The 24,029-nt window shown below is 53.3% G+C and overlaps 9 protein-coding genes across 9 annotated transcripts; 3 read left to right on the top strand and 6 right to left on the bottom strand.

Annotated features, from left to right (window-relative positions):
• Nucleotide 1: 1 nt before the first annotated feature.
• P170DRAFT_462268 (exonuclease V) lies at nucleotides 2-2,307 on the bottom strand. The gene is made up of 2 exons (XM_024852089.1): nucleotides 1,807-2,307; nucleotides 2-1,709 (listed from the first exon to the last, which is right to left on the bottom strand). The coding sequence occupies exons 1-2, from the start codon at nucleotides 2,222-2,224 to the stop codon at nucleotides 169-171; spliced, it is 1,959 nt and encodes a 652-aa protein (XP_024707581.1). The 5' UTR covers nucleotides 2,225-2,307; the 3' UTR covers nucleotides 2-168.
• Nucleotides 2,308-2,438: 131 nt separating this feature from the next.
• On the bottom strand, nucleotides 2,439-3,755 carry P170DRAFT_434073 (Mpv17/PMP22 family protein). Its single transcript, XM_024848636.1, has 2 exons — nucleotides 3,081-3,755; nucleotides 2,439-3,016 (listed from the first exon to the last, which is right to left on the bottom strand). Exons 1-2 carry the CDS (start codon nucleotides 3,593-3,595, stop codon nucleotides 2,605-2,607), a joined length of 927 nt encoding a protein of 308 aa, XP_024707580.1. The 5' UTR covers nucleotides 3,596-3,755; the 3' UTR covers nucleotides 2,439-2,604.
• Nucleotides 3,756-4,212: 457 nt separating this feature from the next.
• Nucleotides 4,213-6,162, bottom strand: P170DRAFT_351549 (MFS transporter; the record flags this gene model as incomplete). The annotated part of the gene is made up of 3 exons (XM_024843873.1): nucleotides 4,213-5,414; nucleotides 5,480-5,734; nucleotides 5,793-6,162. 3 exons carry the CDS (start codon nucleotides 6,160-6,162, stop codon nucleotides 4,213-4,215), a joined length of 1,827 nt encoding a protein of 608 aa, XP_024707579.1.
• A 3,919-nt stretch (nucleotides 6,163-10,081) lies between these two features.
• On the top strand, nucleotides 10,082-10,491 carry P170DRAFT_434070 (uncharacterized protein). Its single transcript, XM_024848635.1, has one exon. It carries the CDS (start codon nucleotides 10,127-10,129, stop codon nucleotides 10,322-10,324), a length of 198 nt encoding a protein of 65 aa, XP_024707578.1. The 5' UTR covers nucleotides 10,082-10,126; the 3' UTR covers nucleotides 10,325-10,491.
• A 294-nt stretch (nucleotides 10,492-10,785) lies between these two features.
• hhtA (histone H3) lies at nucleotides 10,786-11,624 on the bottom strand. The gene is made up of 3 exons (XM_024848634.1): nucleotides 11,587-11,624; nucleotides 11,377-11,484; nucleotides 10,786-11,311 (listed from the first exon to the last, which is right to left on the bottom strand). The coding sequence occupies exons 1-3, from the start codon at nucleotides 11,609-11,611 to the stop codon at nucleotides 11,034-11,036; spliced, it is 411 nt and encodes a 136-aa protein (XP_024707577.1). The 5' UTR covers nucleotides 11,612-11,624; the 3' UTR covers nucleotides 10,786-11,033.
• Nucleotides 11,625-12,418: 794 nt separating this feature from the next.
• On the top strand, nucleotides 12,419-12,888 carry P170DRAFT_472179 (histone H4; the record flags this gene model as incomplete). The annotated part of the gene is made up of 3 exons (XM_024852920.1): nucleotides 12,419-12,428; nucleotides 12,533-12,808; nucleotides 12,863-12,888. The coding sequence occupies 3 exons, from the start codon at nucleotides 12,419-12,421 to the stop codon at nucleotides 12,886-12,888; spliced, it is 312 nt and encodes a 103-aa protein (XP_024707576.1).
• A 3,017-nt stretch (nucleotides 12,889-15,905) lies between these two features.
• On the top strand, nucleotides 15,906-16,582 carry P170DRAFT_434065 (putative cell wall anchored protein). Its single transcript, XM_024848633.1, has 3 exons — nucleotides 15,906-15,938; nucleotides 15,991-16,043; nucleotides 16,121-16,582. Exons 2-3 carry the CDS (start codon nucleotides 16,001-16,003, stop codon nucleotides 16,231-16,233), a joined length of 156 nt encoding a protein of 51 aa, XP_024707575.1. The 5' UTR covers nucleotides 15,906-15,938; nucleotides 15,991-16,000; the 3' UTR covers nucleotides 16,234-16,582.
• Nucleotides 16,583-16,781: 199 nt separating this feature from the next.
• P170DRAFT_99520 (uncharacterized protein) lies at nucleotides 16,782-17,735 on the bottom strand. The gene is made up of 2 exons (XM_024855465.1): nucleotides 17,315-17,735; nucleotides 16,782-17,216 (listed from the first exon to the last, which is right to left on the bottom strand). Exons 1-2 carry the CDS (start codon nucleotides 17,585-17,587, stop codon nucleotides 16,998-17,000), a joined length of 492 nt encoding a protein of 163 aa, XP_024707574.1. The 5' UTR covers nucleotides 17,588-17,735; the 3' UTR covers nucleotides 16,782-16,997.
• A 3,349-nt stretch (nucleotides 17,736-21,084) lies between these two features.
• On the bottom strand, nucleotides 21,085-23,654 carry P170DRAFT_99334 (stress-regulated transcription factor RPN4). The gene is made up of 2 exons (XM_024855464.1): nucleotides 22,959-23,654; nucleotides 21,085-22,856 (listed from the first exon to the last, which is right to left on the bottom strand). Exons 1-2 carry the CDS (start codon nucleotides 23,444-23,446, stop codon nucleotides 21,233-21,235), a joined length of 2,112 nt encoding a protein of 703 aa, XP_024707573.1. The 5' UTR covers nucleotides 23,447-23,654; the 3' UTR covers nucleotides 21,085-21,232.
• Between the last annotated feature and the right edge of the window lie 375 nt (nucleotides 23,655-24,029).

Below are 24,029 nucleotides of genomic sequence, written 5' to 3'. Positions count from 1 at the left end.
TGTGAAATTATATCTAACTGGTATTATTGCGGTAGAGCAGAGCATACATCTATCTATCAAATACATCTAATACATATCAACCTTCCCTTGCAAGTCAAATGTCAAATACATACCAGACCAGACCAGAAAACACCCAACCACCCAGGCAGCTAATCATATGCAATAAACCTAAACAGCAGCAGCAGCAGTAGACCCCCTTCGACCACGCTTCCGTCTCGCGAAGGCCAACTCACGCTCTTGGCGCCACGAGCACTCGTCATTGAACTCGCAGATGCGACACTTCCACGCCTCCATGACCTCCACGCCGCGCGGATTGCGCTCTCCGCGCCACCACTCCATCTGGTCGGACAGGTAGGACGTCAGGCTGGTGGGGTCGAAGAGGAACGAGCGGCTGCCGAGCTCGCGCCGCGAGGAGTCCTCGGCCGGGGTGGACGAGATGTAGCGGGCTGTGAGAAGGGGAGAGAGCACGGTCGGGTAGGATTCGAGCATGGGGGGTTGGAATTCGGAGGGGATGGAGGGGGCGACGGAGACAGAGGAGGAGTGGGGTGGTAGTGGAGGGAGGAAGGTGAGGCGCAGCTGTTCTTTCATGAGATTCCACAGGCTGGAGAGGTTGCTGTGCGTGAGGAGCATGCTGGTGGAGTCCTGGCTGGCGGAGGGGGCGTCGCTGGAGTCTGTGGTGTACTGGCTCTGAGACGAGGGAGGCGTCCGTCGCGCCATCACGTCCTCTGGGGTGGGGACGAAGTCTGGGTCGAGGTCTTGCGACGACAGGGCGTCGAAGAACTGGTCGTTCAGGCCGCCGACTTCCATGATGAAGGCGTCGGTGAAGGTGCGCGTGGGGTCGAGGCCGTAGCGCGCCGCCAGCAGGTCGATGGTGACGTCGTCGCTGGTGACCAGACGGTTCAGCATATGATAGTACATCTGCAGTTGCAGGGAGGTCGGGCGGAACGCCGTGCTCTTGACGGTGGGCAGCGAGCCATTGCCACCGCGCGTCTTGACATCGGTCATGTACACGCGCGGGAGATCCGGGATTTCGACCGTCGACCGGCTGCCCATGCTGAACGAGTCGTCGGATCCCTGAGCCGGTTCCTCCTGCCAGCTCATGTCCGACAGACGCCGTCCGCCTTGCGACGGCGACAGCAGATACTCCGTCAGCGACATCTGATACTCGGGCATGACGGCCCTGGAGGCCTCGATGTCGGCATAATGCGAGGCCGCGGTGAGCTCCAGCTCGGGGTCCGGACACTCGAACGAGAGCTCGTCGATCACCCCGTTCACCAGCTCGCCGTCCACGACGCCCCAGACCTCCAGCTCGCGCGTGATGCCGTACTCCCGCAGCATGCGCAGGCCCTGGATCACATTCCAGATGCGCAGCGCCAGCGCGTCCTCCCTCGTAGTGATCTCCACCGACACCGTCGTGTAGATCTCGTCCTCCAGCGTCTTGTGGATCGTGCTGCCCGTCTTCATGGCGGGGGTCCGCCTCTTGCGCCCGAACTTCGTCAGCGTATACCAGTACTGCAGCTCGCACCACGCGGGCGAGATCAGATCCGTCACGGAGAACGCCTTGTTCGGCGGTCGACGGAATCGTTCCAGCGGCGAAAGCGACCCAGGGCCGACCGCTGGATCGCCATTCCGTCCTGCTTGTTCCTGCTGACGCGCTGCCTCTCTCTCGCGGTCTCTGGTCCGCCCTTCTGTCGAATCGGGGTGCTCAACTAAACGCTTCGTCGTGAGATGTCAGCTCATTCTGGTCCAATACCAATAATGACAATTTCCGACCGGGTGGGAAAAGTAGAAATCAGGGAATATTACCAGACGCGCGGGCCCCGTAGCCTGGGTTCGGATTTGCCCTCCCCCCTGCACCCGACCAGAGAGTAGGAAACCTGTGATTGGGATTCCTCGACTTGGCCACCTGCCACGGGGGCATCTGGCGTCCCAAGACGCGAGGAACGCGCCCAGACGCCGCATCCCCATTATAATCCTCGATGTCGCCGAGCACAGCGGTGGTGCTGGTGAAGGTCTGCTGCGACGGAGAGCGCGGCGGAATGGGAGGACTTGCGACAGTCGAGGGGACGGCCGGGGTTGTGGCGACGGTGGTGGTGGCGACTTGGTCGAGCAGCTCGTGCAGCAACTCCTCTTCTTCCGGGGTGAAGTCGGAGCCGTAGTCGCTGCTGTCGGCGTCGGCGGCCGGGCGGTCGAAGTTCAATGTTTGCGAAGGTGGGCAGGACATGCCTGCAACTCGGAGGGAGAGATCATGTCATCTCATGCGACGTGTGGAGGAGAGAGGGAGAGGGAAGACGTAACTAAGAATAGTTAAACTGTCACGGTGGTCATCCTTTTGGCTGCGTTCGGATTGGCGGGTCTCGGCTCAACCATTAAGAGTTACTATTTCCAGTGATTTCACATTTTGAAATATGTCTTTATATTTTTATATACGTTTATAATTTTATATGTTATATCATCTATTCACATCTATCTATCGGGTATTGCATATATACTAAAAGACACGCTACTCTATACTCTATCCTGGTCCCAATCCCCAAATGCCCCGAACTATGTACCTGAAGCTCTTAAAATTCACAAAAGAAAACCAAACGAAAGAAAAATCGACTATGCCTTCATCGTAGCCGCTGAGCTGTCCAGACCGACCCGCGAGATCTCATTCTCGGCCAACTCAGCCACCTCGACCTCGCGCGCAGCCTTCTGGTTCAACCAGCTGAGATACGTCTGCCAGCCGACCGCAATCACCCCCGAGAAGATATTCCGAAACTGCGGCGGGACGTACATGAAGCTGAAGGCCGTGACGGCGGGCCACAGCTTCGCGCTGTTCGTGATGCTGACGGGGAGAGCCTTCTTCAGTCGCTCCCACGTCTCCTCCAGCGAGGCGCCGGAGAGCAGCGAGTGCACGCTGAAGAAGTAGGTGTTGAAGACGGGGGTGAACACGGCCTGCTGCACGACGACCTTGGTGAGGATGGAGAGGAATTTGGACGCGAAGTTGAAGTTGTGGTGGAGGAACATGAACCTTCGACGGTGGTCAGTACGGAACTCTCTCTTCATCTCTCTCGGGGACCGAAATGTGCCCTTACCAGGTATACGACGGAATACTCGACCCCGAGCCTACGACCAGGTGTCGCATGGTTCGCCACGGGTCATAGCTGCCCGAACTGGTCGCCGCGTCTCCATCCTTCTCCGACTGCGCTTCCTGGCTATCTTTGTTCTGGACCGACGTATTCTGCGACGGGAAGAGCAACTGCGCGCTCAAGTCGCCACACAGGTAGACGATGATCGAACTCCATAGTTGCGTGGCATACGGCCGTCGTTCTTGAATGCGCGAGTAGGACCGGCCCAGTCTGCCGAGAGGACCGTCGGAAATAATCTGGCGCAGCGATCGCGGGCCCGACACGGCGGGGGCGGAGGGAGCAGAGGGAGCAGGCGAAGGATTCTGGACGTTCGGCTGGGATGGTCTATGCGGGTCGGGAATCGGGTCTTGTTTCTGAGGCGATCCGGAGGACTGGTATCTTCGCGATCGCAAACGAGAAGGGAGCGGCGATCGCGACGAGAGACCGGTTCGCCCCGTGAACTGGAAGAGCGTGTGCCTCATGGCGCAGGCAAAAAGAAAGCACACGCGGTGGACCAGCACCAGCGAGACAGGACCGTCGGACTGAAGGACAAAATTAACAGTCGAGAGGGAGAGTAGCAAAATAAAATAAGATCAACGGAAAATAAAAATGACCAAGTCATCGGCACCGCCTCAGGCAGGCAATGCCGAGGTCGGCGGTTTCCGGTCGGCACGAAATCGCCGCGGCGAATTTGCAATACGAAAGAAGAACATGGAAGATTATGCCGGTCATTAATAATATTGTGGCTAATGCAAAATGCTTTCTATAACTATGCTTCCAACTCATCCGTCTATCATGCTAGAATCAAAACAACGCAAGGACTCTGGGTATATCAACATGGAACAGTCGTGTAGAAGCCGATCGGGCCTCGATGCAAGTTGGACCAAAATGCAAAAATATGAAACGCAATGAATCAAAAGATGAACTTTTCTCTCTTCCATCAGTCACTTCTCGCGTGGACACGTGGTGGCAAAAAGAGTCAATAGATACTAAAAATTATCCGTGATAGTGGTATATAGTGCGCGAATGTCGACATTCGGGGAAAGGAATGAACGGTTCGGAAGAAAGACTCGAGTCTTCCCGCAAACACATGAGGTTTCTATTTGAAAGACTCCCGAGTGTTCACCCGGTCAATGTCGTAGGGGTTGGCCTCGTAGACCGACTTGTTCGTCTGGGAGGCAACCGTGCGGACGGTCGAGGCCCTGCTGCGGGTCTGGTGAATGTTGGGAAGTTCGTCAACGTGAGAGTCGGATTCGCTGTCGTCGGAAACCTCGGGGGCTGGGGCCTCCCGGCGATCGTAGGCTTCTTCGTCCTTCAGGGCCTCGGTCTCGGGCTCGGGCTCGGGTTCTTTCTTCATTCCCTGCAGCATCTTGCGCATAAACGCATCCGACTCGGCGGCGTACTTGCAACGAGTTCGAATGGCCGGGCCGTACTTGTAGAACAAGAAGGGGAAAGGCACACAGGCCAGAGCCAGGAAAGCGGGAATGGACGAGGCCCAGTGGATACCCAGATCTTGATACATGTAGGTGGTGAAAAGAGGGAAGACGGCACCGAAAACCGAACGCAGCACGGAGTTGGCGGCCAGAACCGAGGCGGCGAAGATGGTGTAGGTGTCAATCAGGTAACTCATGATACTCAAGAACACCAGCACCATGCCGAATCCGAAGGGAGCACCGGCGGCAATGCTGGCCATCCAGTGGATCGAAGGATAGTTAGTCCAGGCGAACCAGAACAGACCCACGGGGATGGCAATGGACGCAATCAAGCAGGGCGGCAATCGAGCCTCGGGAGGAGCGAATCCGCCGTGGTTCGCTTCGGTTCTGACGTAGCGCTTGTTGTCCAGGATACTGTAGATCACGGCGGCCATCATACCAATCATGATACCCAAGAAGGGGAGACTTCCAATGCCCTGGTTCCAGCCACGGTACATCTGGAACACGATGGGGTAGGCGGCGAACAGCATGTAAAGCGTGCCGTAAACGATGGCCATGTACAAACTGAGGAGGAAAACGATGGGCTCCTTGAACAGGAGAACCCAAGGGCGCGACAAGGCGGTCTTGAACGCCGCCTTGAGAGTAGTCCTGCCCTGGTCGATGTCGAGTTTGCTCTTGTACACCTTGCCAGTGATCTGGGAAAGTCTTTCAGCACGACGGCGCAGAAGCACCGGAGCATAGGTTTCGGGGACCAGGAGAGATCCGAGGATCCAAACGAAGCCGGAGAAAGCGCCTAGGAAACCCATGACCCAGCGCCATCCAGCGTTCATGCCAAGGAATCCACCGATGATCGGACCGATGACGGGACCTGCAAACAAATCAATTAACTTCATTTGACCCATGCGAGGTACTGGGGAGTAGAAAAAGACGTACCGAGGAAAGGAGCAGCCGCGAACAGACTCATAGCAATACCACGATCCTTGGCAGAGAACATATCGGCGATGACACCGCCGGCATTAGTGAACGGCGAGGCACCGAAAGAACCGGCGAAGAAACGAAGGATGATCAGAGTCCAGATGTTCTGGGCTCCCGCGCTGCCAGAGTTGAAGGCAGTCAGAGCGAGATAGGTACCGAAGAAGACGACCTGACGGCCGAACATTTCACTAAGAGGAGCCCACAGTAGAGGACCTAGGAGCCAGGTTAGCCACATCACCACCGATCAAGGTTTACGGTGTTCAAAACGTACCAACTGCAAAACCCAAAACGAACAAAGAGACACCGAGAGTCGCGACTTCGCTGCCAATCCCGAATTCCGCTTCGATTTCTGCGACACCACCGGTGTAGGCAGACGAGACCAGTGCAACGGCCAGGGTGGCGATGGCCACCATCATCGTGATGAACCACTTCTTCGTCGAGCTGAATTGCATGGGGTTTCGAGGGTCCTCCGGGATCCAGGTGATGGAATAAGGGTCGTCCTCCGTTCCCGAACCGGGGTATGGGTAATCGATCACATCTTGCGTCACGGCGCCCTGGTCAGAGACAATGCGCCAGTATGGGATATGGCGGCTGTGGGGCGCCTCGATCTTCGAGGGCCCAAGGTCCCCCTTCTCGGACATGGCGAAGCGATCCAGCGATTGTCGGCGTGGATCCGAGTGTATAAGGGAGAGTGGGCGAGGTGCAGCGGGTTAAAGAACCTGGATGTTCAAATCGAATGGGTAGTAGACGGGTGATATATAGGTACTGTAGCGAAAGTCGAATGGAGCAGTAAACAGTAGCAGCAGGGTAAATCGAGTCAGTGGCCGACAAGGGCAAAAGTGGAGCCCGTCAATATTAGGTTGGTAGTAGGAGGTTAGAAAAGAATGTAAGTGGTAGGAAATATAGATAAAAATCGCAATCAGGATTAGAGATGAAGATCCAACCAAGCTAAAATGTATGCACGAGGGGGGCAGTCCAACGGTTTATATACAAGGCTGCCCCCGGCGTAAAATTTTCCTTAATTTATTCGAGCGATGGACTGACTCCGTCGAGCTCTGAGCCTCGGATCTAAACCGGGTTCAGGGCCCCGGCGACAGAGGGCCGGACAGGACCAACTACCCAAGCGGGCAAGAAAAGGGGTCGATCTGCCGAAAACCAGACATTAACCCGGGCTTATGCAGCGCATTAGGACTATCCAGGGCGGGTCGCAGCTGTCGAGACTGGTCGGACGCCGCCGAAGTGGGTATCGAAGCCGAAGGGCTCGTGGCGTTGCCGCAGACGGAATTTTCAAAGGATTCCAGGTCCATCTCGGTCGGAGTGGCTTGTCGGTCGTTCATCCTTCCGTGCAGAGTTTTCTTTGTGTTGAACTGACGAACTGTTGATGCAGCACTGGATGTTGCGATAGATGTCACCAGTCAGGTCATTGCAGACATTGCAGACATTGCAACTGCAGACCAAGCAAGACAGAGGGGAACTCATTCCACTGATTACTCATCGGCGACGGCGGAGGAACTGCCCGCCGTGTCCGCTTCGGGCTTAGCGGGGCAGCGTCCGGCTGGAACGGCATCTCCACCGGTTCAGCCACACTTCTCTTATCTTCTTGATTCCTTCATGGATTCTAGGTTCATCCTGTCGAAGCTTGGACCGAGGCTCATTGCATTATGCAATATGCAGTAATCCTCGAGGATCCTCACCGTATCCTCATCGTGTAGATACTATCTACACTCTACTGAATATTTTGCTCTACTCCGGTGTGCTTTCATGCCTCTCTAAGGCACGCCGGATCCGGTCTATTCCCGTACATTCGGCGGTCTGTGTCAGTCATACATCGGGCATCATCGTCATCCGATCATGCGCATGATCCGTTTCTTCATCATCACCTGCCTGATATACATAACTGTTTTTATGATATGTCATCGTCGATGCAGACAACAACTAAACATCCAGGCCACGACTTGGCCGCCATGATCTGTCGGAGTGTCCGGGTCGGACCCACTAACTGTTGGATTTTGTCTTTCACTTTGACTCGGCTTGGTCGAGTTTTATTCCCATTTGAGACTAGTACGTGCGCTAGAAATTGACCCATCCATTCTATCTGACTCGTGTTTTGATCAGTCGACCTACGGAGTACTCGTCCGGAGCGCTTTGTATGGCAGTATGAGTTCACTTTGTGCTACTCCGTATGGAGTACGTGTTCCCAAGCAACGTGCCCTACCCCGCGCCTTGAGATTGAGGGCTCATCTCAGCACTCAATCTGATATGAAGGTACTATACGACTTAAGATTATCAGTACTAGCAGGTCCTTGGTGGGTGGTTTGACAACAGACGATAGTATCATTGGCCTTCATCCTATTCCGCCATGCAGATGATGATTCCAACCCTTTTGTTCCATGGATAGATCCATCGTTGACCGGCCCCATGCATGAGATGACTCGCAAGCGATACTGCGGTGTTGGATCATGGCTTGGCAGGTGGATGATCAAGCAACGGGCGACATTACGGTCTGCCGAACTCAATCCCAAAATATACATCGGCCCAACACTTACGTAGTAGGAAGTCCGAGCTGCTACAGCTGCAGATTTTCTTCGAATGAACCTTTCATTCCTCTTTTGCCTGACCATCATACCTCCGTCAACATTGACACATCATTGCGAACATCCAACCTCGGTCGGGTTGAAGCCGACCGGGCCAAAATCAAATAGTCCGGAGTCGAACCGGGCCCGGATCGGGCTGCGTCTTCCTCCCACTCCTAGCGTTCTCCGACGGAGTGGGCTTTATTGCTTCTGTTCATTATCCGGAGATTAAATTAAGGATCCTCTGAACGGTGGGTTTGTCATCTGTTTTGGATTGACGAATAGGGGACTCACCGGGATTCGTTATTCCTCTGGTTCTTACATAAATTGATTTATCGATGAGTTTTTACCTCGGCTGATGCCAGGCCGATTACTGATCGACCGGCTTACACAGATTTTATGAATATTAATGACTGTTGCCTGCGGATTGCTAATCAAGGTGTTCACTAATCACTACAGAATAACTACTAACTAATCATAGGAAATTATCTCCAGTGAGCAACCGGGAGGACTGGGCTGAATAAATGTCCCGGTGAAATTTTTGTGCATTTTGCCCTGGATCTGCCCGCTAATTATAGCCTGCCGGATGGAGTCCATGGAAGATTCTTCTCCGTCGTTCTAGCCAGAGTCAGTCTTCTCCGTACGGAGTATGTCAACGTTGGCCGTCAATGTCAATCGACCGCTGATCTTGAACTCCAATCGCCGAATTTAACATTCAATACTCCGTAGCAGGGCGATCTTCTCGTGTAGCACAATCATGCCAGGCAACGCTGGCATCTGGCCCTAGTCCGGATTTAGCAATCTCCTGTCACTCCGATGGTCTGACCTGCCTGACTCTCTCTCCCTTCCCTCTGCTGCTTTCCTGGAAACACGATTGTTTGTTCCGAACTCACGAGGCTCTGCGGCTTATACACTTCGCCCGATCAAAGGACGTTATGTCTGTCGCATCATGCCAACAAGCAAAGACCCCGCCTTCCTCGCGAACCTCCAAGGCAGGAGCACACTTAGACGTCTGAAGGCATCATCACAGAAACAGGCCCAGTCGCTCAGCTCGATCGGATGTTCACAACATCCCGATACCAAGGACATACCATGAAGCCGTGGCGGGAACTCTCGTTGAGAAAGCCATCTAACCCCAAGTGCTAAGTCTTACGAAGAACCAACTCAGCGAATAAGTGCCTTCCTTTCCTTCGACCGCGCTCTTCGTCCATTTCAAACAAATGCGAGGATCGCTAGTGACTAATCGTAATCATTCAGTCAAGCTTCCGGCGAATCCCAAACTCTCAAGTCCTACAGACCGCAGGATCATTCGAGCCGTGGAAACGCGATATACCGTGGGCTTTCGGGTCACGCTAAGGGCCTTGAATCTTTTGGACAACCAGTGTCGAGTCGTATAACCTGGTTGGTGGATAATAAATCGGCCTGTCGAGTATCGGGATACCAGATCACAAAGATGTCTTCTGGTTCTGTGCTGGGAGGACGCGCGTAGGATTCTTGCGCTACTTGGGCTCGTCCGTCCAGCGCTGTAGCCTGAAGCTATCAGGCCGCTGTGTCAACACAACTCGGGACACCGAAGGATAAAGATGGCCGATGGTCGTCGATGTTGTGAATACAAGAGGAACACTGGCAAGGTGCCACTGCAATCCATAACCAGGAAGGGTAGGATTTTTCTGTCCTGGTCATCCGTATTTTAAAGCCACGGTCCATGATCCTACGCAGCAGCGCCTTTTCAACCCTATTCCTACATCTATCATTTCCCACCTACACACCAGAATATTAAGTCAATAAAAAAATTAAAAATTAGAAATAAAATAGTTTATTCCTCAATACCAGAGCAATGAGTCTCCATCTTCCAGCCACACGCGCCCAAGTTTTTCCATTCTCATTCCCAGTGCTAACAACCCAGTCGCCACCTAACCCACGAAGACATAAACTCCCAGAACAAACGACAAAGACCCAGATCCCTTGGACACTTCCCTCGCCTCTCCAAGGCCTATCCCATTCTATCAGTAATCATATTTCTGCGTGAATAATGGCTATACACCGTCTCATCCCACTGAAAAATCACCCCGGCAAGATATCAGACTACGACTCGAAGCCCGAAGGAGACCGACCCGTTCCAGCCGCCCGAGGAACCCTCGCCGACTCCTTCATCCCCCTGTACCTTCAAGTGTCCAGCATCAGGGGGATAGCAAAACAAAGTCCATCTACGGACCTATCCCAGCTTTGAATAATTCCAAACATCTGTAGATATGAATAGAGAACAAGTGCCGTATACCACGTACCACTCATCGCTCGGTAGACGTCCGTCTCCGAATGCAGGTCGGACGGATCACCCAGTGCGTCATCCACCGATGGAAAGGTTACATTGGCTTCTTCGACGTAATAGCGGCAGAGTTTGCGGTCGCAGATGAGGATGTTCGTAGAAGGGGGGTATGAGGTAGCGACGCGCTTGTTCTCGATGGCCACGGTAATTTTGATAGCCCCTTGTTTCCCTCGGACACGCGACCGTGGCGGCACATACTGTAGAATTCCCAACGCTGGAGGATCCTGAAACTGTCTACGATCAGACCAAGACCAAATTATCGGGAAGACACTTGGATTGAGTTGTTCATCATAGATACTGCATTGCGCGTCTATGCCATCCGTTTTGGCTATCTCGAGAAAAGATAAGAGACGCCTTGAGTCAAATCTCAATTAATGTACATGTTCGGATGCATCCGTGAAACCCAATCCACCCAGCCGCTGACTAGGCAGCCTACTATTTATAGCGCAGCAAGAAATAAAAACTTGAAACCCATAGCCGGAACCCATTGATATTCGAAAAAAAGAAAACCCGTCATGTATCGCCAGTAGTCATGAAAGAAAAAGCAAGCAGAACCCCATTATCGCCTTCCCAGGAGCCAACCAGAAGAAAGAATCGACTCATTAGACATAATCTAAGAGCGCTCACCACGGAGACGGCGGGCAAGCTGGATGTCCTTGGACTGGATGGTGACACGCTTGGCGTGGATGGCACACAGGTTGGTGTCCTCAAAGAGGGAGACGAGGTAAGCCTCGACGGACTCCTGAAGAGCACCGATGGCGGAGGACTGGAAACGGAGGTCCGACTTGAAGTCCTGAGCGATTTCACGGACCAGACGCTGGAAGGGCAGCTTGCGGATCAGAAGTTCGGTGGACTTCTGGTAGCGACGGATCTCACGGAGAGCGACGGTACCTTGGATGGATCTGTCAGCAGGATGTTCGCGGTTTGCCACCCAGGGAGAGGCGATGATAACTTACCGGGCTTGTAGCGGTGAGGCTTCTTGACACCTCCGGTGGAGGGGGCGGCCTTGCGGGCAGCCTTGGAAGCGAGCTGCTTACGGGGAGCCTTGCCACCAGTGGACTTACCTGTTGGATGAGGTGGTTAGCATGGGGTTCAGATGGATGAAGCGACGCGACAGTGACGCGAAAGTGCGACACGAGAGCAAGGACAGTGAGGTTAAGACTTACGGGCAGTCTGCTTAGTGCGAGCCATTGTAGTGGATAGTGTTTGATGGAAACAGTCGACTTAGAGATGAAAAAATGACGTTGGAGATAAAAAGTCGATGGAGTGGTGATGAGGGTTGGCGGATGGAGGAGATGAAAGAAGGACGGAGGGGGCGGGTGGGGGAAGGTATTTGTAGTAAGCGAAAGGGAGGGTGGGTGATCTGGGAGTGGCTGCCAGCAAAGTTGGGTGGCCTTAGCGCGGGTTGGCTTTGATCAGAAAAACGCTCGGAAAGCAGCAGTCGGTAAGCTCTGATTTCCGGGCGTCACTTTGGCCTGAGAATCAAAGGCAAAGGGGGAAGACTTGGTCCCTGCGCGGCGCTAAGCGAGACCGTCCGTCTCGGCCAATGGGAGCCCAGGATCACGCATCTAGAATGCCACCCTGCCACATCTTGATCCCAACCCCAGAGATGGAATGTCGCGAAATTCACCGGATCAGACGCATTCTACGCTCTCACCGGAATGCCGCCATCATTCCCGCCAGATTGATTATCGTGGCTGGCGGCCGTCCTGCCAGGATCAACTGCGCACCCAGCGGATCATCACCGCCGGGTCACGTGGCCGCCAGATCACTTCCGCCGGTTGGATCCTGCGCGCTGATTGGCTGATCCGCTTTCCCGAGCGTGATTCCAACGCGCTCCCCGCGATCCTCCCTTCGCTATACAAATATCCCCCGTCCCATGGGCGACTCCTCCAATCTTTCCCTTTCCATCTATCTCATCCGTCATCCAACCATCTCTCCACATCTCTAAACAACCTTAACTCTCTATCCTCTTAACCTTCTTAATTAACCTTCACAATGACTGGACGTAAGTCTATCCATCTTCCCCCACACAGCATCGATCTTCGATGATCGATCATCCCATCCTCTCTGATCAGAACATTCCCGGACTGACGCGTTCTTCTCCAACAGGCGGCAAAGGTGGAAAGGGACTCGGCAAGGGTGGTGCCAAGCGTCACCGCAAGATTTTGCGTGACAACATCCAGGGTATCACCAAGCCCGCTATCCGTCGTCTCGCGCGTCGTGGTGGTGTCAAGCGTATCTCTGCCATGATCTACGAGGAGACCCGTGGTGTCCTCAAGACCTTCCTCGAGGGTGTCATCCGTGACGCCGTCACCTACACTGAGCACGCCAAGAGAAAGACCGTCACCTCGCTCGACGTTGTCTACGCTCTGAAGCGCCAGGGCCGTGAGTATTCCTTGCTTCTTGACTTCTTGGGTCTGTGTCTAACATCCTGCCTAGGTACCCTGTACGGTTTCGGTGGTTAAATGCTTTCTATTTCTTCTTTCGTGCTTCTCTTTTCTCTTTAGCCATCCTGCGCGGTCGGCGCGTCCATGTCCTTCCGCAGCAGTGACGCGACGGGTTGCTTTTTCGGGTTGGTTCATGGTATGGCTGGGACGTTGGGGTGTTCTTGATCTTTTCTTACAAGTGTCATGGGTCTCTGGGTTTCTGCTTTTTTTTACGTATCTTACTTTACTATTCCACGTCCACTACTGGTCTGCTGGTGTTCGTGCTTGCTTTTTCTGTATCATAAGCGGCCTTTATGCTTCTGGCTGGTGCCACGCCTAGAAAGTATCGCGTCTTACTATCGCGCGATCGGTATGAATACAAACGCTTAAAAGGAATTCTCTGTTCGGTAAATTTTCTGTGTGTGTTTTGGCTGTGCTCTCTGTAGGGTCTTGTTTATGGTCGCGTTTATCGACGCGTCTGGCTTGCGGCCCACATGGTCGGTGCTCGCGTTATGGCATTCAGCAAGAACATGATTCAACATTGGACTTGATCATTTCTTGTGTGCGTACTAGGTCTTTTCTATGGTGACAATTCATGATGCTCTTCGTGTCCATGAGCATGTTAAACTCGCTGATGGTGCGAAGGCGTCTACTGTATCATTCATTTTGGGTGTGATTTTGTAGTTTCAACGTCAGCCTTCATGTGGCTGCCTCCCTGTATGTACTGTAATAATATTATGGGTATTCTCGGTCAGATTCTTTCTCTTATAGTCGGTTCTTGCTTGTGTACTCAGTGTTGCGGTGGCGGAAACGCTTTCGCGTTGATGTGTTGCGCGCAACGGACTGTGATAAGCTTGAATCGGTCTAGATTATATGATACTCGTGTTAATTTCATCGGATTGGGGTCTTTTCTTCTCTATTTTCATTTTTATTCCGGCTGGCGTGATTGTACGTCCCGATGATAGTAGGTTGCTATATAGTATTGACATCAGTATATATATACAACCGCATCCAAAGCAGTATCGCCAACTTTCCAATCAAATCACCGGAAGCTGTCACCATACAATAGAGCAAAACACAATAAAACCCTCTAGTTATCCTAAGAGCTAAACCACCAACATAGGCACCCAAAAAATGCGATGGGAGATCATTCTCACACCCCGAACAGTTGAACCCCATTACTCCTTTGGGGGTTCAACCTTATCACTGTCACGGGGTTCAACCCCCAGATCGAGACTAGTGGAATCTCACGAGCACGGGCCACCTGGCAGCCTGAGGATCCCAGGATTCTGCAGGTTGAGGCCATGCGGGCTTTTGTCATGGATCTTCCGTAGAGGTGGAAGCGTCTGACATGAGTACGCTGGGTGACTCAGATATGGCTTATGGTAACTAGTAACGCAGTCAGCACTCCAACTCAGTGGAATAATGCAGTTAGAGTGGTTACATATACGCCGTATACTCTGTAGATCGAGCAATAATATATAGTTGGTCACCTGCAGGAGTAGTGCTGCCCCCCACCCTTGTGATACCCCCAAATTAATGACCATCTGCTACACCACCCAAGTCCCACGACATTACATTCATACCAGGATTCTGACTACAATCCCCAAAGCCCACAGTCACCAGCAGCACAGGCTTGTCACACAAAGATCCGAAGTTGTCGACGCGCAGCACTAAGCCCGATTGGACCCGACCCGTGTTTCTCCCGACGCCCTCCATCGCGTCTACCTTGCCTCGAGCTGACGGAAACACAGACTTCGACGACCGTTGGCCGATCATATCGGCTGTCAGAATTGCCTTTCAAATACACAGCGGAAGAACCCCCCCAAGACATACATGCGCTGAATTCGAAATGCCGCCCCCAGTCCGAGGTCATGACCTGGATCACTCGCGAGATGAGCCCTTCAATCGCCACCCCAGGGTCCTACCCACAAGCCCTCGCAAATATAACCAACATCACCTGAACTACACCGCGAAACATTGGTCACCTAAGCCATGAAGTGACAGACACTCGTTAAAGCGCGCGTTGGTGGCTCGTCCTTCGTGCTGCCCCCCTCTCAACCCCTTACAACCAAGTCGTTCTACGAAAACGACAAATTCGACCTCATGAGACCTCACGATCGCACTGCTCTCCCCTGACCGCGAAGCGACCGCAACTTTCCGGCCCGAGGACCCACTGTCCTCACCAACACCGTCAACTCCTACCAACCCTTGTCACCCACAGGGACCATCAGCAGCCAGAGGTTCAATATGCTCCGGGGTAATCACCCCCTCCCATCGACCGACTCTAGTCCCACAGTTCGAATGCAAGGAGAGACCGAACCATTGGCCGCCGAGGGGCCTTGAGTTACAACATCATACCGAACATTCTCAAACCAAAGCCGCTACCTTCGTCCAGTAGCAATCTCGAGTCCGTGGACAGGATGCACTCAGCGACTGCAAAAACAGAAAAGGAGTCTTCAAGGATAGAGCAATCGATGGCTATAAAACATAGGGGCTCTGGAACACATCACCTGTACAAGGAGTGGATTGTCAGGACCGCTGGCGCATTCGACGAACCGCGAAGCCGAGAGCCGAGATCCTATAGGCATTCTCGTTCAAACCCACAACCATGTAGGGAGCATGGTTCAAATCACACAAAACCCGACGGAGAAGGCGAATACTCGTGGTGCGAGGATCGGTGCTATGCCAAAGCCAAACGGTATGGATGGACGCTGGAGTGGTCTCCAAATGGCCGTCAACTGCACTGTCAGTTTTCCGCATTGTCTGCTCTCCTGCAGGATTTATCGTCGTACAGTCACATAGTCATATATGATGGGAACCCTCAGCGGGTCATCGGTTGCCGCGAGAATTAGCGATCGCGCGTACGTTCGTTCTTTGAATCCGTCGACACCCTCTGGCCCTGCTAGAGCTGCTTCACAACTTCTTGTCGTCGCCCATGATGCGACCTGACATACGCGCAAGCCGAATGGCGCGCCCCAACGACCCTGGAAGGCTGCAAATCGCCTCCCTTATTGGCCTCGGTCGCACTGGGAGCCTCTATCGCGGTGGCGCCGTCAACAACCTCTGCATGAGACTAGATTACCGATGTAAATGGGAACCACATGTCTCCCAAACCCGAAGATATGCTGACTGCGGTAGCCACTGAAAAATGGAACACTCTACACTGAAAGAAATCGAAATCCCATCGGGAGGTATGGACACCCTGATCATTACTACAGCATGCCTTACCCGTGGTGCTCCCATAGCGCAGGGCACTGAATAGTCGCAGACAAGAAGTTGATTGAGGTGGATATGCGATCCTCCCGGAACTGGAAGCGCAATGCCTCCATGAATGCCATCAACAACATAGCCAACCCCAAGGCAGGGACCGAGCCCCTCTAGTTGTTCATGGCACAATGCACCCCGGACCGTCGACCGACCCTACCTCTACGACCGAACTATATCATACCTGCGCACGAGGTTCCCTGGATGCCAGCGATCGACTTCATCGCAGTACCCTATATGGCTGTACGGCATCGCCCAAACCGAATGGAGTTATTCCGATGCGAAACTGAATGCGCCGTACCAACCAGTAGGAGGAGTGCACGCCGAAGCATCAGAACAGGGACTCGAGTCCCGCCTCAAGGATTCGCTGACGACGAGACGAACAACCGACTGGTGATCATGAAAAAAACCAGGCGTTATTTCGATGGTACGATAGTAACTACTCGATGACAAACGTGTCGACCAACCTCCCCCCCCCCCCGAGAGCCTCACCACGAGCCACAAGAAGCAGGACTCTGGGAACAGCGGGATATTGGTGGCATGGGAAGAGTCACCAAGCCCTCGAGTGACAGCGTCGTCGAACAAGTGGGTCAATGTATGTTGATAACACCCGCTCAACCTGCTTGCAAAGAAGTACGGGTCTCAAGACTAACATGCGTCCGTACTTCTCACAGGTCACCTTCGAGATCGATTCCTGGACTTATCCTCACCACCGGCAGCGACTAGGACGGCACTTGATATGCGGAGAGGGCCCGTGAAGACATTCCCAGCAGAAGAACGGGGTTCTCCCTGGTCGCAGCGTTGGCGAAGGATAACTGGAGCCATAATATCTACATGTACGGAAGTCGAATTGTCAACAAAGACTACGACAAGATCTACGCCTATCCATACCCTCGTTCAAGTGGACATCTGTCGCGGTGATTCCTCTCGATTTGGAAATACTTGTCACCTGTCGCCAACGGCAGCTGGCCACTGTCGGCCGGCGATTGGGAGGATGTTCGACATGTCCGGATAATCGCCGAGTGGGCAAGTGTATGATGCCTATGCATCGATGTATTAGGTTCCCGACAAAGTATACAAGGCGACCAGTGGAGAATAAGCTTGAAGACATTACGGGGTCACCATCTCCCTAGACACAAAAGCCAACGAATTGACAGCAGACGGAAATGTCCTCAGAACGGATTCAGGACTAGCTCACCCCCAATTCCAGCTCGCCCAAGACCAAGACAACGGCATTAGTGGAGGCGTCATCATTGACTCCGTCGCGGAAGCTGCCTTGATCCTCGCCCGATCTTCTGCAGCGACATCTACAAGCAGCACCGCACCGACAGGGCGGCGACATGTCAGGGACCAACCAGGCCGGCGTATCACCTGAGGCCATCTGGCGCACCGATAAGGCGACAGGGCGGACTTGCCGGGACCGGACGACGAACAGAGCATGCCACCGGTGCAGCTGCAGGATGACGGTCATGCGCGGGAATTGCCGGCGAACACAGTCAGCCGCGATCGGCCGGAGTAATCGTGTAACTCGCCGGGCTGGTCAGATACGCCCATCTCATTCCGACCGTTTACAAATCTCACAGCGGAGGAGAGGCAGGTAATTCTCGATCCAGATTTCGAGATCAGCCCCTGACCGTTACACGATGAAACCACCCCCAAACATTCAATCTGCCGAGGTAGACCCGGGGACCCGTATCCGTGGAAATAAAGCCGTTCTAAATCTGCACCTCCCGACATAACGAATGGGTATCCATTGCAACAGGTCCAATCACCAGAGTAAATGGACGCCATGCAGCCGACGATCAGACCACCGCGGACGGTTGGCTGGAGAATAAGCGAAACGAGAGGGAGGAGGTATGTACCACCACCCACAGTAACCACCCGATAGGCAGACGAACAGGGAAGAAGGAACGGACTCCACCAGCTGCATATCTCCATTCTCCGCAGGAAGCTCCATCCATAGCTCCATCGCTGCACTGCAACCCAACGATCAATTCGGCCGGAACTCTAAGCTCTACCGTAAGCCGTAAGCCCGAACGGTGATTGAATCATTAAACCCCTCCGCGGTCCCTTAGCAATTGTCGATCCTCCACCGTACTCCTACAGCAGTTATCAATTATCTACCTGCCCTACGCAGTAGTCCCGCCGTTAAGCCACGCACGTAGTTAATTAACCATGACCACATTATGCAGCCCGTACGAGTATGCAAAAGTAGACACATTGAATACCCCAACCCCTGGATCGCACATTCCGCGCCAGTGCCACAGACGTCAAACGGATTGGAATCGACACTGAAACCCACCCGATGCGAGTGGGACGCCAGGGGGCCCCGAAGATCTGATTTGATTTGAACACGGAGTAGGGCATATCCGGTGGGCTGGGTGACCCGGTGGGCTGAAACGAAGACGAAATTATTGCAATTTCAATTCAATTGAAATGTATTCTGTATGTAGTAGTTAGGTAGGTTTCGACTTTCAGTCATACATACGCACATATCACACATCCTTCCCTCCATCCGGAGGGAGGGAGGGGGGGAGGGACGGATCAGTAAAGCAGACAGGGGTAGAGGGAGAAGGCATGCACATGAGTCCATCTGGAAACGAATAAAGTGTCCCGGGACGGAGGGCTGGGATTGAACGCCATAGGAGCAGTAGCTATCTGCCCCTAGGGGTACGGCAGCGTTAGGTTTGCTTCAATTCGCGATGCTCAGTGGACGAGGAGGGTCGAGCGAGGCATGTACGATGGCGTCATGATCGACAGTCACACTTTTTCTTTTTCTTTTTCGGTTTTATTTGCGGTGCGACAGTTTCAATAACTATAACCAATAAATCTATTATTTCCGTCGGGTAGGTTCAATTGCATTCTTTCTCGCCTGCAGGAAGAATTACTCCATCAGGAGGAATACTTCATAAATCGACAGGTAGCAAATGGTAAACAAATAATAAACACACCGGCAGATAACATCACGCATCCACTTTCCTTCAAGCCACATCCATCACTTTGATTACCCACCGGCGTCAGGGACTGTCATACATACATAAGCTGCAACGTGACAATTGAAAATACTCAATACATAGCGATATCCCTCGGTAGAATTGAGACCGGCAGATCTCCACTCAGCTTTAAAACTGAATTAATGAAAATGAGCATGCGGAGTGGAGTGGAGGGACGGACCCACACCCGACGGGGGCCCAGCTTCGCGACTCGACTTCTGCATCGTACTCTGGAGTCTAGATGTAGCTCTGAGTCCAGTACTTATTGTACTCTCATCTACTGCTAGGAGCACGGAATGGAATGACCGCCAGTTGTTGGTTACGCACAGGGACAGAATAATGCGATCATGGATCATGGATCATGGATCATGGATCATGGATCATGGATTCTCATCCTGTCTGTTCCCTCCATCTCCATGCTCATCTCCATCTCTATCGCATGACTACCTATGACTATGATATGACTATACCATGACTTAAGCCGCCAGGACTCATGATCGAGATTACGAATCCTGCGGACGGAGTGAGCCCTGATCCAGTAGCTCTACACCACACACTACGCCGTACAATCCTAGATGCAGTTGTACTCTCACCACTAAGGTGCCAGTCACCAGTCAATCACCAGTCCTACATCCAGTCCAGAGTAGTCACGGACCAAAGCCAAAAGCCCCAGAACCAGGACCAGGACAGGACCAAGCCAGGACTAGAACTACCCCGTCAGACGCAAAAGGACCCACCGAGGCAGAAGTTCCTCCGCCCCGTCAGCCCGTCGCAGTTTAGAGCAGCGTTAAAAATGCCCCCTCGTGCAGATAGATGAACCAATTGGGTACAGGGGGTGGCTGGGATCGGGTGATGAGGGAGGAGCGGAGATCCAGCCTCTCTGACTGTACTTTGGGCTTTGGTTTTTTGTCGGCCTTGTGCGGTGCTGGATTGCTTGATCTGGTTAGAGGATAGCTATGCTTGAATATTTAAAGAAAGGTACATACGGCTACAGCAGCAAAAGTACTTTTTAAACTTATTTCTGATTATGAGACGCAGGTGGACTCTGCATGGCTATTGGTAGGGTTGTGGATATATCTCCTGGGTTGGAAGGTACTTTTGTCTGGAGCTGGTGCCTGTGCAGGTGTCAACTATTAACACTACGGAGTACTGTTCTGCTGAGGCCTAATTTTCCTATAGAGAAATTGGCAGTTGCTGGAGACATTGTAGTAGTCATGATTTATTGTAATGTACACTAATACTATACAACAATTTGTACCGAGTCGCACCAATTTGTACACCCATGCCAGAACCCATGCAGATCAATCGCAAGCAAACAATTCCATCAACCGGAAACATCATAGACAAGTAATCATACAGAAGTATTGTACATCGTAAGGGCAGGATTCGTAACACGAAGATCCCATCCACGTAATAATAAACAGATCAATCAATCGTAATCTCGGCTCGAAGACAAAGCAAAAAACACCCCGACAGTGAACAGAATTGCTTCTTTTGATGCAACCAATGTAAAAAAAACAATGACAACCCACCCATAATACAGAAGAAATCTATGACCCACTCGATAATGCCACGAAAAAAGCGACCAATCAACTCCGGAAACAAAAGAGCCTGCTTTCTGAATTCATAAAACACCCGTTGCCAAGAATGAAAAGTAATAAAAGAGTACAGTAGCAAAATAGCAAAGAGCAAACAGCGTATGCGTCATAAAACATCGGAGGGTGATGCAAAGAAGAGGATGGAATCCGACGCCTTTCGTCGAGGATACGTCATTTCCCCGACGCAGCTGCAATGATGTCATCATTGCTGATTCAGGCTGCAAGGCCATTGAGTGCAGTCGCCCGAAGCGGCAGGTTCGACCGGCGATCCGGAAGGGTTAGCGAGTCCTTTCCCGTTTAGGTAAGGTCGATGACGTCGGAGGCTTTCTCTCGTCATCCTGACTCAGGCCGAAAGGGTAAAACCCGTCGACTGGTTGACCTCCGTCAGACCCAAAAAATTAAGGCCCGTATTCGAAAGTATCCCCATCCCATTCGTGGCTTTGGCAATTTCAATGTTTGTCACTCGTATTTTCGAAGTGGAGTAGACTGTAGGAAAAGGGAGGAAAGGAAGATCACACTCTCGCTTTACTCCCTGCCCTTCCGTCTCTGCTTGCCCGGCCAATCAACTTCGGGATGGACCACTCGCATGTGCCGGGTGAGCGCATCATTGCGTGAGAAGGTCTTCTCTTCCGTGCACAGATGACACCGAACCTTCTGCTTGCGAGCGTTGTGGATCGTGTCCTCGTGCCGCGTTAAATCGTAAGGTCGCGAGAAGATCGAATTGCAGGGCTTGCCCGTTGAAGGATTGATCCGCTCACACCGGTGGGGGCCAGCCTGAGAGTTACGCGACGTAGTGTCCCGGCCGACGAGGTGGCCTCCAGGGGTCGTCTGACGGTGGGCCTCGCGCTTGTGCTTCTGGAGCCGGGCGGGGGTCTCGAATCGTAGAGTGCACCCGTGATAGGTACAAGTGTAGGTCCCACTGTCTGCGGAAGTGTTTTCCGGCCGCGTAATTTCCTCGTTGACGGGGTGAACCGCCAATTTCGACTGAGCCGCCTGAGGGGAGGTCATCTCGGTGGTGGGGAGCGCGATATCGCTGCCCGTCGACTCGAAAGTGGGGAGAGACGGCGGGAAGTTTGGCGTCTGCTGCAAGAGGTTGCCATCTGGCTGGGCCTGTTGCTGCCGCTGGCCGAACGGAAATTGCTGATCGACTCCCGCATTCGTAGCGTACTGACTAGGGAATGATTCCATCGAAGTGAAGTTCTGCGACTGGGGGAAAGAGGAGCTGCTTTCCCGGCGGAGTCCCAGCGTGTCGCCCAAGTTGAAGTCGGGCTGGTTGGGCGGGAACAGTGGCAAACCGTTGTCTTCACCTTCGTGGAAATCCAGCAAGGCATCCTTAGGAGACATCGTGTTGGGCTCGCCCTGACTCTGCTGCGGCTGCTGTTGCGGCTGGGGGTTGACCATGTTCTGGGGCATGGGCATGCTGGTCGCCATCTGGGGCTGCTGAAGGCCGACAGTGTTGTATTCGGCGGCCAAGGGGGAGTTCTGTCGGAAGGGAGAGCGCTCCCGCTTGATGCCCGACGTGGGCGATTGGGAGCGAGCCGACATATGTCCCTGGTTGGCGGCCTGGAGTCGGTCGGCAAAGACGTTGCGATAGGGAGTCAGCAGGGCTTGCTGGTTGTTCGCGGACGGCTTGGAGACCTGAGGGGTAGACATGATAGCCGGGTTGTAGAGTTCATCCTGATAGATATCGGAGATGGTGCGGTTGAGCTTGGGCACGCCAATCGACATGTTGCTTCCGCTGGGGACGCCGTAATCTGCAAACGCATCGGCGTGTAAGTAATCGTCCATCCACCGATCGATATCAGGGTATGTCTCACCATTGACCATGGCCTTCGAGGCTTCGTCGAGTTCCTCAAAGCTCGTCTGAGGAGTCACAGGCGAGTTGTGGCTCACACTGGACACCGAAGGTGCCAGAGAGTATTCGTTTGATTGTTGCTGTTGCTGTTGTTGTTGTTGTTGTTGTTGTTGTTGCTGCTGCTGCTTCTGTCGCTGCTCCATCACGGCCCGTTTCATAGCAATCTCCGCCTCGACTTGACTACCATCGTGCGAGGACGGGTCAAAGTTCTGGTAGGGAGTCGCCAGGAAGTTGTTCTGGACTGGAGTTTGGACGGGAGTAGGCAGAGGCTTGGAGGCGGCGGACCCGTTGGAGCTCCGCTGGTAGGAGTGGTTCGCAGGAGCGGACCGACTCGAAGACGAGCTGGGTGACGACCTGTGCTGCGAAGTCTTCTGAATGCGAGCGGGGCTCAGGAGCTGCGGGTTTCCCTCCCAACCGTGGACACTTGCGATGGGTTGTTGGGCCAACATTGAGGAAGTGTCAAAGAGAAACTGCTGGGGGTATTGGTGGTGAAGGTAGGGCTGAGCGGACTGTGGTGAAGCGGATCCCTGGAAGTGGTAGGTAGGGTTGTAGGAGGATGCAGGTGTCATCGAAGGGGCCTCGAGCGAGTAGTCCGCGGGGACGGCCGAGGACGCCGGGTAGTGGGAGATGGAGGAGGCGGGAGAGGACGAAGGCGAGGAGGGCGCGGAAGACGGCGGAGAGACGAACTGGAAGTTCTGCTGGTGGTACTGGAAGGGAGACTGCAGACGAGTCTGCTGCTGGTCGAGGTACTGCAGCGACGCGTCCTGGGAGAGATCGGGGAACAGCAGGCCGTCTTGTATGCAAACGGAGTCTTGATAGTTGACAAATGGAGCCGACGTGGGTTCGGTGATAAGACCTTTACGTCCCGAGGGCTGCATGTACATAATGTAGCTCTGACACGATTGGACGTTTAGTGGGCCGGAGGAGTTGCCACTGAGATGGGAAGGCGTGGCGAGGTTAAGTAGTCGACTGGCCCGACGGCCCTGGGCAAATGGGAGCGACCGAGTGGACGGGTCGAGCAGAGGGTTTGACTCGGCGTTCAAAGACAAATGGGAAAATCAAGTGCAGCGATCGAAAAGTCTGGAAACGTCTGGTAGAGGCCCAATGAGCGGTGGTGATCAAAGGCTCAGTTGACGCGGAAACCTTGGGAAGGGAGGCAGTCTCTAAACCTAATCGGAATGGGGGATTAGCAGGATGACTCAATGACGAAAGTTAAACCGGGAGACTGGTTCATGGAACCGGATGTCCCAAAGAGAGGTGCGACTAAAAAAGAAGAACGCAATCGAGGGAGGAATGCGGGCAGACCAGAGTGGGCCGAGGGAGGGCGGACTTACTATATGACGATATAGTGATAGGAGGACAGGTGGGCGAGGAGGGTGGGATTGGAAATCAAGGATTCAAGATAAGATCTGAGAAGGAGGGAGAAATGAAACCGGGCTGAGGGAGATATCAGGGGAATGATAAATA

This window comes from Aspergillus steynii (genome assembly GCF_002849105.1).
Source record: "Aspergillus steynii IBT 23096 chromosome Unknown P170scaffold_2, whole genome shotgun sequence".
Classification (NCBI taxonomy): Eukaryota; Fungi; Ascomycota; class Eurotiomycetes; order Eurotiales; family Aspergillaceae; genus Aspergillus; species Aspergillus steynii.
Note: the sequence above shows the minus strand (reverse complement) of the source record. Positions and strands in the feature narration are given on the sequence as shown.